At 40.6% G+C, this 16593-nt stretch overlaps 1 protein-coding gene across 2 annotated transcripts in view; it reads left to right on the forward strand.

Annotated features, from left to right (window-relative positions):
- Nucleotides 1–15613, forward strand: part of PTCHD1 (patched domain containing 1) — a 264954-nt gene extending 249341 nt beyond the window's left edge. For both annotated transcript variants that reach the window (XM_068270022.1, XM_068270023.1), the window contains one exon: nucleotides 13457–15613. In XM_068270022.1, coding sequence (XP_068126123.1) covers nucleotides 13457–15111 — 1655 coding nt within the window. In that variant the 3' untranslated portion in view covers nucleotides 15112–15613. The remainder of the gene's footprint in view (nucleotides 1–13456) is intronic.
- Nucleotides 15614–16593: the final 980 nt, after the last annotated feature.

Consider the following 16593-nt stretch of genomic DNA (forward strand, 5'->3'; position numbering starts at 1 on the left):
GGACTTTGGACCAGTCTGTGCTCAAAATGACTTTTCAGGACTTTGCAATTGAAAAAGTACCAAAAAGTGGCTGAAAAAGTAGTATCAAAATTATTTTGAGTATTTTCTTGCTTGCTGGTGGTTTATAAGGCATTTTATTGAAAAAGTGTAAAACTATCCCCTAGGAGAAAACTCAGGAGAAAACGATAATTGTTAATGGCCTCTTATCTGTCTATTTCATGAATTAACTCTCCTTATTTTGTTATAAAAAGAGGTTGGCGCTCAGGATACTCATACCCTCTCAGAGGTTAAAATACTCAGTACATATTAAAAACAACAATTGGGATAAAACATTCCTCTGTAGTTCATATATCAATGTAAAAATTAAAATGTCCAAGTGCTATGGCCCTAAATTTTCAACACGTTGCTGCTGGAGTTTTCCCTCTTCCAGATGTCACAAATACTGTACTCCTGGCTGATATTACAATAGCAGACCTCCACCAACACCCTTTGTGGTCCACTCACCGCTATCCTAGACCAACAAATGGTCTATATGCGCCTTGGGACCGTTACCGGGTCGTCCCCCACCTCTCCAGCAAGAAAGTTCCACTGTTAGCACCAGACCACTTCTTCAAAGGAACCAGCCTTCATATTCATCCTCATGAAAAAAACTCCATATAGTGTAATACTGCTAAAATTAATTTATTTAAAACAAGCAATTGCACTCACATGTATCCTCTTAAAACAGCGCATAGAGTGTTGTTCAAGCGGGCTCTCCCCCGCATAGGTGGCCAGGCTGGCAGGCTCGTCTGAACGTATTCCCCCGTCTTCCGCCGCGCGTACGGAGATCAGGAACGCCACACGTGTCCTCCTCGCCGCCGCTCACCCACACGCTTGCACTTCCGCCTTCACGTCAGACTCCGCCCTATCGATTTCGTCACACAGTGACTCATCAGGGGCATGGAGTCTGACGCGTATGGCGGACATTTTTATGCCTGGCGCGCCCTCCGCGCATGATCACTGCCCCTCTCCACAGCCTGCAAGTCTGCCGCCATCTAGGGCACAGTTACATAATTACATCTTCCATCACATTAGAATTCTCTCATTGCTTCTACATCCTAAAACTTAAATTATGATCGCTGGATAATCCTTATAGTAAAAAGGCTACATATTGAGGCATTTACATATATTTGAATCCCCACCATACAATAGAAAACCCACACTATCACATTAGTCCCTATCATGTGTGCCATGCAGTCCCGCTCATCGCACCCTCACAAATACACTATCAATTCCCATATTATACCACCTCCCCTCCACCCTGTCAGGCTACATATAAGGGTTAGGTCGTATACAAAGGTTGACATTTAGAGGATTTAATGGGGTCTTGATAATTAGGAATAGGCAGATAGAATTGGTATAAGGTAATGTAATGTGTTTTGTTTTGGGATGAAAGTTTTGTGAATATCTAAACCCTGTGTAAATGTGGAGCATGTAGCCCCGCGCTAGGCACAGTAGTGAGAGGAAGGTGGGGAGGGGTATAAGAAGGGTGGAGGGGAGGTGGTATAATATGGGAATTGATAGTGTATTTGTGAGGGTGCGATGAGCGGGACTGCATGGCACACATGATAGGGACTAATGTGATAGTGTGGGTTTTCTATTGTATGGTGGGGATTCAAATATATGTAAATGCCTCAATATGTAGCCTTTTTACTATAAGGATTATCCAGCGATCATAATTTAAGTTTTAGGATGTAGAAGCAATGAGAGAATTCTAATGTGATGGAAGATGTAATTATGTAACTGTGCCCTAGATGGCGGCAGACTTGCAGGCTGTGGAGAGGGGCAGTGATCATGCGCGGAGGGCGCGCCAGGCATAAAAATGTCCGCCATACGCGTCAGACTCCATGCCCCTGATGAGTCACTGTGTGACGAAATCGATAGGGCGGAGTCTGACGTGAAGGCGGAAGTGCAAGCGTGTGGGTGAGCGGCGGCGAGGAGGACACGTGTGGCGTTCCTGATCTCCGTACGTGCGGCGGAAGACGGGGGAATACGTTCAGACGAGCCTGCCAGCCTGGCCACCTATGCGGGGGAGAGCCCGCTTGAACAACACTCTATGCGCTGTTTTAAGAGGATACATGTGAGTGCAATTGCTTGTTTTAAATAAATTAATTTTAGCAGTATTACACTATATGGAGTTTTTTTCATGAGGATGAATATGAAGGCTGGTTCCTTTGAAGAAGTGGTCTGGTGCTAACAGTGGAACTTTCTTGCTGGAGAGGTGGGGGACGACCCGGTAACGGTCCCAAGGCGCATATAGACCATTTGTTGGTCTAGGATAGCGGTGAGTGGACCACAAAGGGTGTTGGTGGAGGTCTGCTATTGTAATATCAGCCAGGAGTACAGTATTTGTGACATCTGGAAGAGGGAAAACTCCAGCAGCAACGTGTTGAAAATTTAGGGCCATAGCACTTGGACATTTTAATTTTTACATTGATATATGAACTACAGAGGAATGTTTTATCCCAATTGTTGTTTTTAATATGTACTGAGTATTTTAACCTCTGAGAGGGTATGAGTATCCTGAGCGCCAACCTCTTTTTATAACATTATATTGCTTAAGAGGAGGCGAACGGGATAGATGCTAAAGCCTTGACAAAATCTATATGTTATATGTTTGTTTGCCTAATATTAGCTGTGAGCGCTTACCTCTTGTGGATATATATAACTCTCCTTATTTGTTTATCTCATGGGCCCATATGCAATTCACTTTTTATTCTGACTTTTCTCCTAGGAGATATTTTCACAACTTGTAAATAAAATGCATTTTTAATCACCAGCAAGCAAGAAAATACACAAAGTAATTTTCATAGAACTTTTCAACTACTTTTTGGTACTTTTTCAATTCCAAAATGGTAAAAAGTTATTTTAAATATAAGATGAAAAATTATCTCCTAGGAGAAAACTCAGGAAAAAAAGTTAATTGCATATAGGCTAAGCTGTCCTTACAGTTAAAGTGCACCTAAACCCAGGACTTTCCCTCTGCTTTAAAAGATAAGCAACAGCATAATAACCTTCACAGGAAAACATTTATTTGTTATAGACCCCAAAACTTCTCAGAGATTCTGCAGTGTAGTTACTTCCTGGTTTAATGGGAGCACATACAGGGTTAACCTCTTGTGTTTACATATATAGCCTGTCTGAACAGCACACCGCGGCACAGTTCAGACAGAGCCGAGAGCTCAAATTACAGTGGCTTGTTACTTTACTTTCAGATAAGTGAGAATTAGACACACAGGGTGGGTTATTCTGTGTTTTCCTTCTCTTGTGTGGAAGAGTTTAGGTCCTCTTTAAGGTGAAACATAAATAGGCTTTCTGAATCAACCCCTAGGTTTCTTCTTTGTGAACCAACCCCTGGGTTTCCTAGGCACTTGGCCTTCTAAAAGACCTAATTTAGTTTTTTAGCCTGATGAAGCAGGACTGACCCTGCAAAATATGTTACACTGTGGAGTAATTGAGTAAAATCTATTGTTGACAAATTATCAACTGAATTGGTATCTACTTGGAGGAGGTAAGTTTTTCACTTATTTTATCCTGTGTTGGCCCCTAGGTTTCTTCACTTCAGCTGAATGTAGTTTGCAGAAATCATGCCACCTGTTTTGGATAAGCACCCAATACTACGTTTAATTGCTGAAATTATCTTGTTCCTTTTTTTTTAACTTGCATTTTGTGTTTTTTCCAAATGATGCCTAAGAACATTGGCATCATATTATTGTATTGCTGCCTAACTTGTACCTCCAGTAAATAAGTGCTTTTGGCCCACTTCTACAGTGGAGGAAAATTAATCCTAGGTGCTGTTGAATCATGCTCATTGTGCCAGCTTTTAATGTTGCCAGTTAGGTCAAGGATAAGCAACTCATACTGCCCCAAATACTTGCTAAGACACACAGCCCATTACAGCTTTTGCCCTTGAACACTGTATTCTACATAATTGACCATATTTCATAATTGCTGACAATTCAGTAATGTCTGCAAGAAGAAATGAACGGAATGAATACTAAATGTGTGTTCTTTTCTGCAAGGTCAGATTGCTGTAATAAACCAAGTGAAAAAAACAAAAAAAACAAAAACAAAACCTAAGTCATTGTATTTTATAGGCGTTCCTAAATTGTCAATAATTTCCAAGTGCAAAAAGTCAGTTAAAAATGCAGATTGTTTTCACAGAAAACATTTAGACAGATGATACAGTTGACAGCATGAGTGCTTACAATGCCTGCACTGATTGCCTATCAAGCAAAGTAAATTTCAATCAAAATGTGATGTGAAACTTGCATTTAATTGTGCTAATAACATGAGATTTCATGTTTTGCAGTGACACCAAGTTTTTTTTTTTTTTTGCTTTTTTTTTTTAACTTAAAGTTAAAAACATGGCAGCTACAGTATATTTATAACAGATTATACACTTGGATGAACCTGAAATGTAACATGTTATTTATAAAAGCCTACAACAATGTGACACACTTCCTATATTGATGCATGCCTTTGAATGATTTGTGGATGCTGGGTCAAGAGTACAGACTTATTCCTTTTTGTTCATCAAAACATCAATTTTCTTAAACTGACTTCTTTGGGTTTGTTAGGAGAGCCAGGATTTTATAGTGGTGCAAACAGAGGCCCTCAATGCCAAGCTGGATACACAGAAGACACTGATAAAATTGGCCCAAAGAAGCAAAGCAGGTCACCTTGGCCCCGTGCGCAGGCCACGTGGCACCTCAGTTGGGCACCGATATGCGCTATAGCAGCAATGCTATAGGCCACGGCCCGTGCAGGGGTAATTTGGGGATCTGGCGATCGCAGAACCCTGAATTCTCCCTCTGAGTTGCTACTACTTGAACGGGTAATAGTAATTAAAGGGACCCTAAACTGAGAGGGATATGGGTGTTTCCTTTTAAACAATACCAGTTGCCTGGCAGTCCGGCTGATCTCTTTAGCTGCAGTAGTGGCTGAATCACACACCTGAAACAAGCATGCAGCTAATCCAATCTGACTTCAGTCAGATAACCTGATCTGCATGCTTGTTTAGGGGCTGTGGCTGAAAGTATTAGAGACACAGGATCAGCAGGAGAGTCGGGCAACTGGTATTATTCTAAAAGGAAAGATCCATATCCTTCTCAGTTTAGATTCCCTTTAAACCCACCAGGAATTTAAGCGGCAGAAAGGTGAGCTGTCATTTGGCTCACCCTGCTCCCAAATGATCAACAACATACTAAAAAGTACACCAAACAATTAGGTCTTATGCAGGGCCATTGTTATGGTTACTACTAGACAGGTAGTCAGGGAATTACCACAGTTTTCAGGAATACTGACACAGAGACCAGACATAAAGTACAATAAAGTGTTTATTGAAAACCCAAGCATGCATACAAATGCAAATTAAATGCAACCACAGGCATTGTATGCTATATATAAGGAATCACAAACCAGGACATGCAGTGTACATGCATTTAAACAAATACCCTGACTATCTATCTATCTATCTATCTATCTATCTATCTATCTATCTACTGTATTTACAAGGGAATATGCAGGAGATATGTACAAATATACACAACATACAGATATATACAATAATGCACAGTATCAAGGAACAGGCAGTAGCAGAGTCAGGACAAGCTAAGAGGTTTGGCAATAGGTTACTCAGATACAGGTGCTGTACAAAGGAGCAGGCACAAAGCACAGTCAAGGCAAGATAGCAGGTTCAGCAACAGGTTTGCAGGTTCAGATACAGATACAAACTAGGAACAGGTTTCGATCAGGGAACTGTACAGAAAATGTCCAGAGACTCAGGTCTGCAAGTAACAAAGTTCTAGCAACTAGCAAGAAGTTGTTAAATAAACAATGGGATTAGCAAGTACAGGATGCAGTTGGTGGTAAGTAATCATATTGAGAGTTCACTTGGAGCCATCGCAGGCCAAACAGGGAACTGCAAGTCTTTGTAACAATAGTAACAGCCCACCTGCTGGTGGATCGTGGAAGTTCAGGGCTGCCAGAAACAGAACACAGCCACCTGCTGGTGGATAGTGGAAGTCCAGGGTAGTCCAAGTCAATACCACCACCAACAGGCAGGAAATTTCAGAACATAGCTCTTGACAGCTGTTTAACCCTTTCACCTCCAAGGGTTTTTAAAAATAATTAACATGTTTTTCATATTTCTATGGGAAGGTGTATCATAAGGTATTTGGATGTGGTTTTGCTTTTTGGCCACAAGATGGAGATATAGAGTCAGTGTATTCTAAAAATAGAAACAAAACCATCTGTTTATATTTGTTTGTATTTGTGTACATACAGGGACGTAGATACTCCTGCTGGGGGAGGTGAAAAGGTTAAAGGCCACAGACATTACAGGCGGTTGCCTGGGGTGCAATCCTGTCAAAGAGCACCGCCCATGGGTGGCTACTGTATCATTAGTTAACTTTTTCTACAGAGCTGGGCCGTGTCTGGGCACATACAATGGGTTGCAAAAGTATTCGGCCCCCTTGAAGTTTTTTACACATTTTGTCATATTACTGCCACAAACATGAATCAATTTTATTGGAATTCCACATGAAAGACCAACACAAAGTGGTGTACACATGAGAAGTGGAACGAAAATGTGACATGATTCCAAACATTTTTTACAAATCAATAACTGCAAAGTGGTGTGTGCATAATTATTCGGCCCCCTTTAATCTGAGTGCAGTCAGTTGCCTATAGACATTGCCTGATGAGTGCTAATGACTAAATAGAGTGCACCTGTGTGTAATCTAATGTCAGTACAAATACAGCTGGTCTGTGAGTGCCTTAGAGGTTGTCTAAGAGAATATTGGGAGCAATAACACTGTGAAGGCCAAAGAACACACAAGACAGGTCAGGGATCAAGTTATTGAGAAATTTAAAGCAGGCTTAGGCTACAAAAAGATTTCCAAAGCCTTGAACATCCCACGGAGCACTGTTCAAGCCATCATTCAGAAATGGAAGGAGTATGGCACAACTGTAAACCTACCAAGACAAGGCCATCTACCTAAACTCACAGGCCGAACAAGGAGAGCGCTGATCAGAAATGCAGTCAAGAGGCCCATGGTGACTCTGGACGAACTGCAGAGATCTACAGCTCAGGTGGCAGACCCTGTCCATAGGACAACTATTAATCATGCACTGTACAAAGTTGACCTTTATGGAAGCGTGGCAAGAAGAAAGCCATTGTTAACAGAAAGCATAAGAAGTCCCGTTTGCAGTTTGCCACAAGCCATGTGGGGGACACAGCAACCATGTGGAAGAAGGTTCTCTGGTCAGATTAGACCAAAATGGAACTCTTTGGCCAAAATGCAAAACGCTATGTGTGGCGGAAAACTAACACTGCAAATAACTCTGAACACACCATCCCCACTGTCAGATATAATGCTGGCAGCATCATGCTCGGGGGGTGCATCTCTTCAGCAGGGACAGAGAAGCTGGTCAGAGTTGATGGGAAGATGGATGGAGCCAAATACAGGGCAAACTTGGAAGAAAACCCCTTGGACACTGCAAAAGACTTGAGACTGAGGCGGAGGTTCACCTTCCAGCAGGGCAATAACCCTAAACATAAAGCCGGGGCAACAATGGAATGGTTTAAAACAAAACATATCTATGTGTTAGAATGGCCCAGTCAAAGTCCAGATCTAAATGAAATCGAGAATCTGTAGCAAGATCTGAAAACTGCTGTTCACAAATGCTGTCCATCTAATCTGACTGAGCTGGAGCTGTTTTGCAAAGAAGAATGGGCAAGGATTTCAGTGTCTAGATGTGCAAAGCTGGTAGAGACATACCCTAAAAGACTGGCAGCTGTAATTGCAGCAAAAGGTGGTTCTACAAAGTATTGACTCAGGGGGCCGAATAATTATGCACACCCCACTTTGCAGTTATTTATTTGTAAAAAATGTTTGGAATGATGTATGATTTTCGTTCCACTTCTCACATGTACACCACTTTGTACTGGTCTTTCACGTGGAATTCCAATAAAATTGATGCATGTTTGTGGCAGTAATGTGACAAAATGTGGAAAACTTCAAGGGGGCCGAATACTTTTGCAACCCACTGTAGCTCCCTTCTCCCTCTTTTTCCTTCTTGGGCCCCCTCCTGCCTCTGTGCTCTGTGCTGTTGCCTACCTTCCCCCACTGAGAAGGGCTAGAAGGGTGAGGATTCCAGCACCAACTTACTCACTCACCTATCCTGGGTTTCCAAGTGATAAAGGTCTGGTCGACCAGAACCCATCTGTCTCCTCTGCAGTGCCACCACTCTGCAGTGACTCTCACACTGATCTGAGAGTCAGGAAGTACAGAGCAGTGGAGCCGTAAAGGAGACAGACGACTGAACCTCTATCGCTTGGAAACCCAGGATAGGTAAGTGAGTCAGATAGTGCTGGAATTCTCACCTACTGCAGTTGTACATCTCTGGGGGAGGGATGAATAAGGCTATCTAACGGGTTCACTGCTGGCTATTACTGGGGGTTCTTAGGGGAAGGATACTTAATTCTGGTGGCATATTGGTTATTAGTGGGGGGAGCTATTTAATGCTGGGGGCCTATTGGTTTTTACTTACTGGGAGAGAGGCTATTTAATTCTGGGGGAACATTGGTTATTACTGGGGGGGTATCTAATTTTGAGGGCACATTGGTTATTAATGGGGGAAGGTTATCTAATTATGGGAGCATGATGGTTGTTACTGGGGGGAGGCTATCCAATTCTGGGGCACATTGGCTATTACTGGGGGGATGGAGCTATCTCTAATTCTGGGGGCACAAATGGCTGTTACTGAGGGTAAGGCTATCTAATGCTGGGAGCACATTCATTATTACTTGGGAGAAAGCTATCTAATTCTGGGGGCATATTAATTGTTACTGGGGGGTGGAGGTTGCTTAATTCTTGGGGCACAAGTGTCTGTTACTGGAGGTTGGGGAGGAAGAGGGGAGGATACCTAATTCTGGTGTTCATCTGACTGTTACTGGGTGGAGGCAACCTAATTGTGCAGGTACATCAGGCTACTACTTGGGGGATGGGAGGCTACCTAACACAACACTGGGGCACATCTGGCTATTACTAGTGGGGGCAGGCTACCTATTTTCTTGGGGTGCATCTGCTATTATACTGGGGAGGGATGCACCCCTCTCCACCCCACCTGGCTCTGGCCCCCTTTGATCTGTGGGAGACATGTCATGTGCATTTGATCTGTAGGGAACATGTCATGTGCCATTGATATGTGGGGGTCATGTCATGTGCATTCGATATGTGGGGGTTATGTGGGGGTCATGTCATGTGCATTGGATCTGTGGGGTTATGTGGGAGACATGTCATGTGCATGTGATATGTGCGGGTCATCTCATGTGCATTGGATCTGTGGGAGACATGATGGGCCTGATTCACTCAGCGGTGCAAACACTTTGCACGCCAGTGAAAAGCCCTTTATCACGCCTAAACTCAGTTTAGGCGTGATAAGAAGAAACTCGTGCAAAATTCCCGCACGCCCATTAAACCCTATGGACGCTGCGCGCGGAATTGCGCGATTGCATGCGCAAAACTTTGCACGCGGGGACTTTGCGCGCGATCACCAGCACAAAGCGGTGCTAACTCAGCGGTGCAAAGGTTATCACGTCAAAAGTCTTTTAGGTGTGATAACTGAGTTATCACCACTTTGTGAATCAGGCCCCATATCTGGACGTATTCTGAGGTGTACATGTTATCTGTTGTTTGGACATGGTGATTGCATGTATAATACGCACACGGCTTATATCATAAATTAGTTTATAAAATATAATAAACAATAATTGCAAATTCTACACTGTTTGATACTGGGTCATTTAAAAATGGCAGAAAGTGCATTCGATGGGCACAATTCAAATTAAAAGTACATAGAAAGTATATCAGATGGTGAACTTCAATACTGTGGTATTTAGTGCACGTTTTTATGTTTGTATGGAGGAAGAGGGGGGGGGGCACCATAGGGGTTCTTGCCTGGGGTGACAAGAAGGACAGAAATTGCCTTGGTCTTATGCACCCATCAAATGCATTGCCAAGAGCAAATAAAAGTATTTTATTAATTCTGTTTCATCTCTGAGTTAACCACCTCATTTTATGCTTTTAATTGTTTTTCACACAGTTTTATTATTACCTCTGGATGCCCCTTTTCCATTGTATGCAGCTAATATGAACCTTTTTAAGTGAAGGTTATACATCCACCAGCTCTGGGTGGCTGTTTTTTTGCTGGCCAGTTATAGATTTTGCTTACCTTTAATGCTTCTCATCTGTCTAAAGGTGGCCACACATGATACAATAAACTGATCTGATTTTACAGTAAGTCGATATTAACGATTGGTTGTACAGTGAAATCTAAAGCTTTTTTTATTCAATTTTTTTTATGTAAGTCAATCGGGAGTGTTGGAATTTTCTGATCAATTTTTATGAAAATGTATTGGTGTAGAATAGATAGTCAATTCTTTAATGTATTGATCCAAGCAATGGTTTCAGAATTTTCAATAATTTTTTCTTCATAAGTGGGGAAAAAACTGAACACTTGTGTGGCGTACATTAGTCATATTTTGTAAATGTCACAATCAATCAGAATAAATTGTAATTCTTGAATTGAATAAAGTCAATTTTATATACATTATACGAAGTTTTGGCAGCACTGTAACTATTAACCATGTAATAAGCTAAAACATTTCTGTGTTGCCATTTTTTCAGCAATACCAAATATAGTGGGTGTTCTGCATAATATGGGCTGATCATGTTATACCTCTTTCTGTCTGTGAATGCGTACATATGTAAGACTTGGGCACAGGATACAGCCGGTATATGGCTTATCCTGCTGCTACACAAGTCCCGACAACGTTAATTACTATTAGGTCCACATGGATAGTGGGGAATTATATAATTTGGCTGCCAGCTATTGCTGGAGGCCGAATTATAGTGTTTTAAAATGTAACTTCAGCTCCGTCTCCTGACGGCACCAAAGTTACTCAGTGTGCGCCCAAATCTCCTGCGCTGTGATTACAGCGCTCGCTGTGAATGCAATTTGGTGCCCACTATTGTAAAAAATCCAAAGTGCTATAAATACTGTACTAGACTAATTCTAAGCCCTGAAATGTGATCATCTCAAATCCTTTTAGTTAATAAACTATTGGGGGTAGGGTGTGATTTTTTACATTTTTTATTATATTTATATTTCCTTGTTTTATTCATTTACTTATATAAACAGGTATCACGTATATTTATTTACACTTTGTATTTTTTTACAGCGTAATAATTTAAAACCATTTTCTTTTACACATAATTCCTTTCTAGTCACAGAGCAAACAAAGTGATAGATGAAGAATGCCAATATACGAATGCATGTGACATTATCAGTGAATTAAATTGATCCCTAGCCAATCATGAGCCTTTATTAACCCTTCAGCAGCCAATTTATTTAGAGGCTTGCAAGTGCTCAGGCCAATTTATTTTAGCACATTTTTTATTTCTTATTTGTTACACTTACTTGCTTCTAATTAGTACTGCTGTAATGTGTATTTATAGCTACTTGTCAGTAGGGGGGGCAGTGTGAGACAATAACAGAGGACTTCTGCTTTCAGTTTCTACATTCTGCTAGTAGAGAGAGATCAAAGCATTCCAAGAATTTGCAGCACAACAAGTTCTGCTGACGGAGGTAGAAAGCAGTGCACTTATCTCAAAAGAGATGACTCTATTGAAGCTGCTAATAGGTTAACAGAGCAGATTTGATTTACTGTTGACTGAAGCTCTGAGACTTGCATAACTATTGCAACCCATTTCAAACACTGTGAATACCGAAGCAGAGTGAAAAACAACACAAAAGTATATTTTGGCATCCTAACACAAGGATCTGTCCAATAAGCTGCTCTAGTTACTGGCCACATCATTAAATGGTTGGAAACTGTATTTATTTATTTTTTTACAAAAAAAAGTTTTCAATTTTTGCAAAACTTTTTGCAAGCAACAAATTGAAATTAGAAACTGGCTTTATTGACCATTCCTAATTAAATTTAATTGAATTCCTAATTGAATTCAACTCATTATGCTTAAGACCTGGAACTTAGCTTAGATCTTTATATCTACCTTTCTAGACATCATTAAACATGTTTTTTTGGTTCATTTTAGTATAACTGGGTGAAATGGAACATACTGAATCTATCTATCAGAACAATATCCCCACCATATCTTGCACTAGTGAAAGCCAAAGAGCCTGATACAACTGTCTACAAATTGCATTATACTGTATATGACCTGGTAAAAGTCATAAATTATAAATAAATGATAGACACAAGTTAGCGGTTTTGGACTTTAGGCCTAAAAAATAGTAATGTGATTTAAATCAATGTCTTGAAATGATATACCATGTTTGTTCATGTAGAGGATGATATTTGCAATTACCTTGTATTTTAAAAAGGCAAAATAGTACCTGTCAGAGGAATGTCACATTCCTCACAGCACAATCACAGAAACCTAACATACAAATAGTTTAGTTCACAAGAAAGACTGACATTTTGTCAATATTCTTCTTTCTGCAGATAAAACAACAAAAAGCAAATAACCGGGAAGGAGTTAAGAAAAGACGGAGATTGAAACCACTCCATTTGAACTTTTAATGTAAACCAGAGATGCTGACAACAAAAGATTTGACACTTACCCGGAGCTTTCTCCAGCCCCATGAGTACCGATGCATCCCTCGCTGTCATCCATAACATGCCTGAGTTCAGCTGCAATCAGCCCCACTAACTGTCTCAGTCACCTCAGTCAGGGTCTTCTGCACATGCACGAATGTCCCGCACATGCGCAGAAGACCCCGACTGACGCGACTTAGCCAGTAATTGGGGCTGATTGCAGCTGAACTCAGGTGAGCGGAGGGAGGGTGAGGGACTCAGTGGTGTTTATGGACTAGGAGGAATTCAAATCAAATCTTTCATTGTCAGCATCTCTGGTATACTTTAAGCAAATCCCAGATACAGACAGTACCTATAGATGACTTGAGTTGCAATTTTTCATACATACAAACAAACTTGTCGCCATGTACAAAATATACCATACTGTTTTTATTGCTTATTTTTGTTGTTATGTAAACTGCAAACTGTTGTAATTAGTTCAAATTAAAAGCACATTGAGAAAAAACAAAAAAACATAGTTTATAGTATATGACCAAATCCAGAGTTGTCTGAAAGTAAATCATTTATTGACGTTTCTCTATGTAGAACACATGACTCAACTTACAAACAAATTCAACTTACAAACATCAGAAAGTAACCTGTTTGTAAGTAGGGTGCTGCCTGTATTTCAGAAGGAAAACAGGCTTAAAGATACCAAGCATTATTTATTTTGAGAAATCTGAGAAACGCAATAGATACTGCTAAATAGTCTTGTTGAGAAATATAATTTATTTATTTGTTTGCTTCCAGGTCACGGATTATATGGAACATTTGAAATGCTGTCGTCTTGGAGGAAAACCAGAGAAGACCAACATGTGAAAGAAAGGACAGCTGTTGTGTATGCAGAGACCATGATCTCCTTCTCTCTCACCACTGCCATGTATCTTGTCACTTTTGGGATTGGTGCAAGTCCATTCACAAACATAGAAGCTGCAAGGATATTTTGCCGCAACTCATGTATAGCAATTTTCTTCAACTACCTCTACGTACTATCATTCTATGGCTCTAGCCTTGTGTTTACTGGGTACATTGAAAACAATTACCAACATAGTATCTTTTGCAGGAAAGTGCCAAAGCCTGAAATTCTACAGGTCAAATCTTTATGGTACAGGTTTCTTATGACTGCAAGATTTAGTGAAGACACAACAGACTCGGAAGAAACAAACTCTTATGAAAGTCATCTTTTGGTTTGCTTCCTCAGACGATATTACTGTGACTGGATAACAAACACATATGTCAAACCTTTTGTAGTTCTCTTTTATCTTGTTTATATTTCCTTCGCCTTAATGGGCTACCTGCAGGTCAATGAAGGGTCTGACCTGAGTAACATAGTCGCAACTGAGACACGAACCATAACTTACACTGCAATTCAGCAAAAGTATTTCAGCAACTACAGCCCAGTCATTGGGTTTTACATCTACGAGTCTATCGAGTACTGGAATACAAGTGTGCAGGAGGATGTTTTAGAATACACAAAAGGCTTTGTAAGGATATCATGGTTTGAGAGCTATTTAAACTATCTCAGAAAACTTAACATATCTACTGGATTGCCCAAAAAGAACTTCACTGACATACTGAGATACTCTTTTCTCAAAAACTCACGATATGCACATTTTTCTGAAGATATCATCATACCCAAAAAATACAACAATGAAGTTGATGTTGTTGCTTCTAGGATGTTTCTGATTGCCAAGACTATGGAAACAAACAGGGAAGAACTCTATGATCTCCTAGAAACTTTAAGAAAACTTTCTCTAACGTCCAAAGTTAAATTCATTGTTTTTAATCCTTCTTTTGTCTACATGGATCGATACGCTTCTTCAATTGGAGCTCCATTACAGAACTCTTGTATAAGTGCTTTGTTCCTGTTGTTTTTCTCTTCATTTCTCATTGCCAGCTCCATCATCAATGTCTGGATAACGCTAACCGTGGCCTCTGTAGAGTTTGGAGTAATAGGTTTCATGACATTATGGAAGGTTGAGTTAGACTGCATATCTGTGCTTTGCCTAATCTATGGGATTAATTACACCATAGACAATTGTGCACCACTAATATCAACATTTATCTTGGGAAAAGAATTTACAAGAACTAAATGGGTGAAAAATTCATTAGAATTGCACGGGGTAGCCATTTTACAGAGCTACCTCTGTTACACTGTTGGTCTGATCCCTCTCGCAGCTGTGCCTTCAAATCTGACCCGTACACTGTTCAGGTGCTTGTTTTTGATAGCATTTGTCACATTCTTTCACTGCTTTGCAATTTTGCCAGTTATGCTGACTTTTGTTCCACCCTCGAAGAAAAAACGGAAAGAAAAGAAAAACCAGGAGAATCGGGAGGAGATAGAATGTGTTGAAATGGTGGACCTGGACAGCACCAGAGTGGTTGACCAAATTACGACAGTCTGATATTTTTTATTGAATTTTGTAAGTTAAGTTTCACCCTAGGTCTTACAAAGAAAATACTTTAATGAAACTTCTGATCTGTGTAAAGAAGTAATGCTGAAAAAAAATATCCAATACAAGTCATTCACAAAATTTGAGGGAAAAAAAGCACTTTTAGCCTCAGTACAGGACAGGATGGTAATGAAACTCATTTAAGCTCTGTGGAAAAGTTATTGGTTATATGGTATAAAAAATATTCCAAATACTAGATTAGTAATATAGGTCCGCTTATTAGCTTGGTTCAAATTTACCAAATTTTGTTGTCTACATAAAAAAGAAAAGCCAATTATTATTTCTCTCTCCCTCTCTCTCTTTCTCACTCTCTCACACAGGCACACTATTTTCTATTTTTCTCTTACTCTCTTTCTAGTTAACCTTATCTATGCCTCTTGACCTTTCTTTCTTTCTTTCTTTCTTTCTTTCTTTCTTTCTTTCTTTCTTTCTTTCTTTCTTTCTTTCTTTCTTTCTTTCTTTCTCCTCATTCCCTACTTTCTGTCTCACAGTGTTTTGCAATGCCTTAAAGGGACGCTGTGCAGAGGCATACATTGAAAATCTGGACTTACCTGGGGCTTCCTCCAGCCCTCATAGCCCGCAAGATTCCCCATCACCCTTTTGGTCCTTTCTGTGGTCCTGCTGGCAGCTCTAGTAATCCAGTGACTTTAGCTTAAATCACGCATGCGCGGCGCGTGTGCACGCACCCAGTACGTCATCATCACGCCAGTCGCTGTTGGCATCCTGCACATGCACGGCTCAGTCTTTAGAGAACCGTGCATGCTCGGGACATGTTACAACAAGCCCGGTGTGTGCAAGGGCCACGCATTACCGGAGCTGCCAGTGGTATCGAGGAAGGAACCAAGAGGATGCGGGGGGACCTTGTGGGCTATGGAGGCTGGAGGAAGCCCCAGGTAAGTCCAGGTTTTCAATTTATGCCTCTGCTCAGGGTCCCTTTAATTCCCTTACATCCTACATTCATTTACAGCTTTTTTTCCTTCTCCTTTTTGGATTTTACTTTTCTTCCTATTTTCTCTTCCATGATGTTCACCTCTTTTTTTCCACTGTCCCTTTTCAATTTAGATTCTTCTGTCTTCCCCCCCCCCCCTATTGCCTGTTTTGCAGTTTCCCCTCTTCAGATTTGTGTGGGTTCTTAATACAGGAGCTGGTAAATTAGAACAATCAGTCAATCTTTATAAGCCAGTTTCTATCCAATGCCACATCTTATTGTTAGCGTGAGTATCACTGTTTGTCTTATGTCAGTTTATCTACATGCCCACCTTTTACATTCACACAAACATGACACATGTGCAGTTTTTGTTACTGACATAAACGACTTTTACAGTGACACATATTTTTCAACTCTGTCTTTGTTTTATCGACAAAAACCCAAAAATAGTAGCAAAAGGGAACTGCAGCAATCTCAAGGTGATTTGTATCAATTGTTTAAGCAGG

The sequence above is a fragment of the Hyperolius riggenbachi genome, chromosome 2, assembly GCF_040937935.1.
Source record: "Hyperolius riggenbachi isolate aHypRig1 chromosome 2, aHypRig1.pri, whole genome shotgun sequence".
NCBI lineage: Eukaryota > Metazoa > Chordata > Amphibia > Anura > Hyperoliidae > Hyperolius > Hyperolius riggenbachi.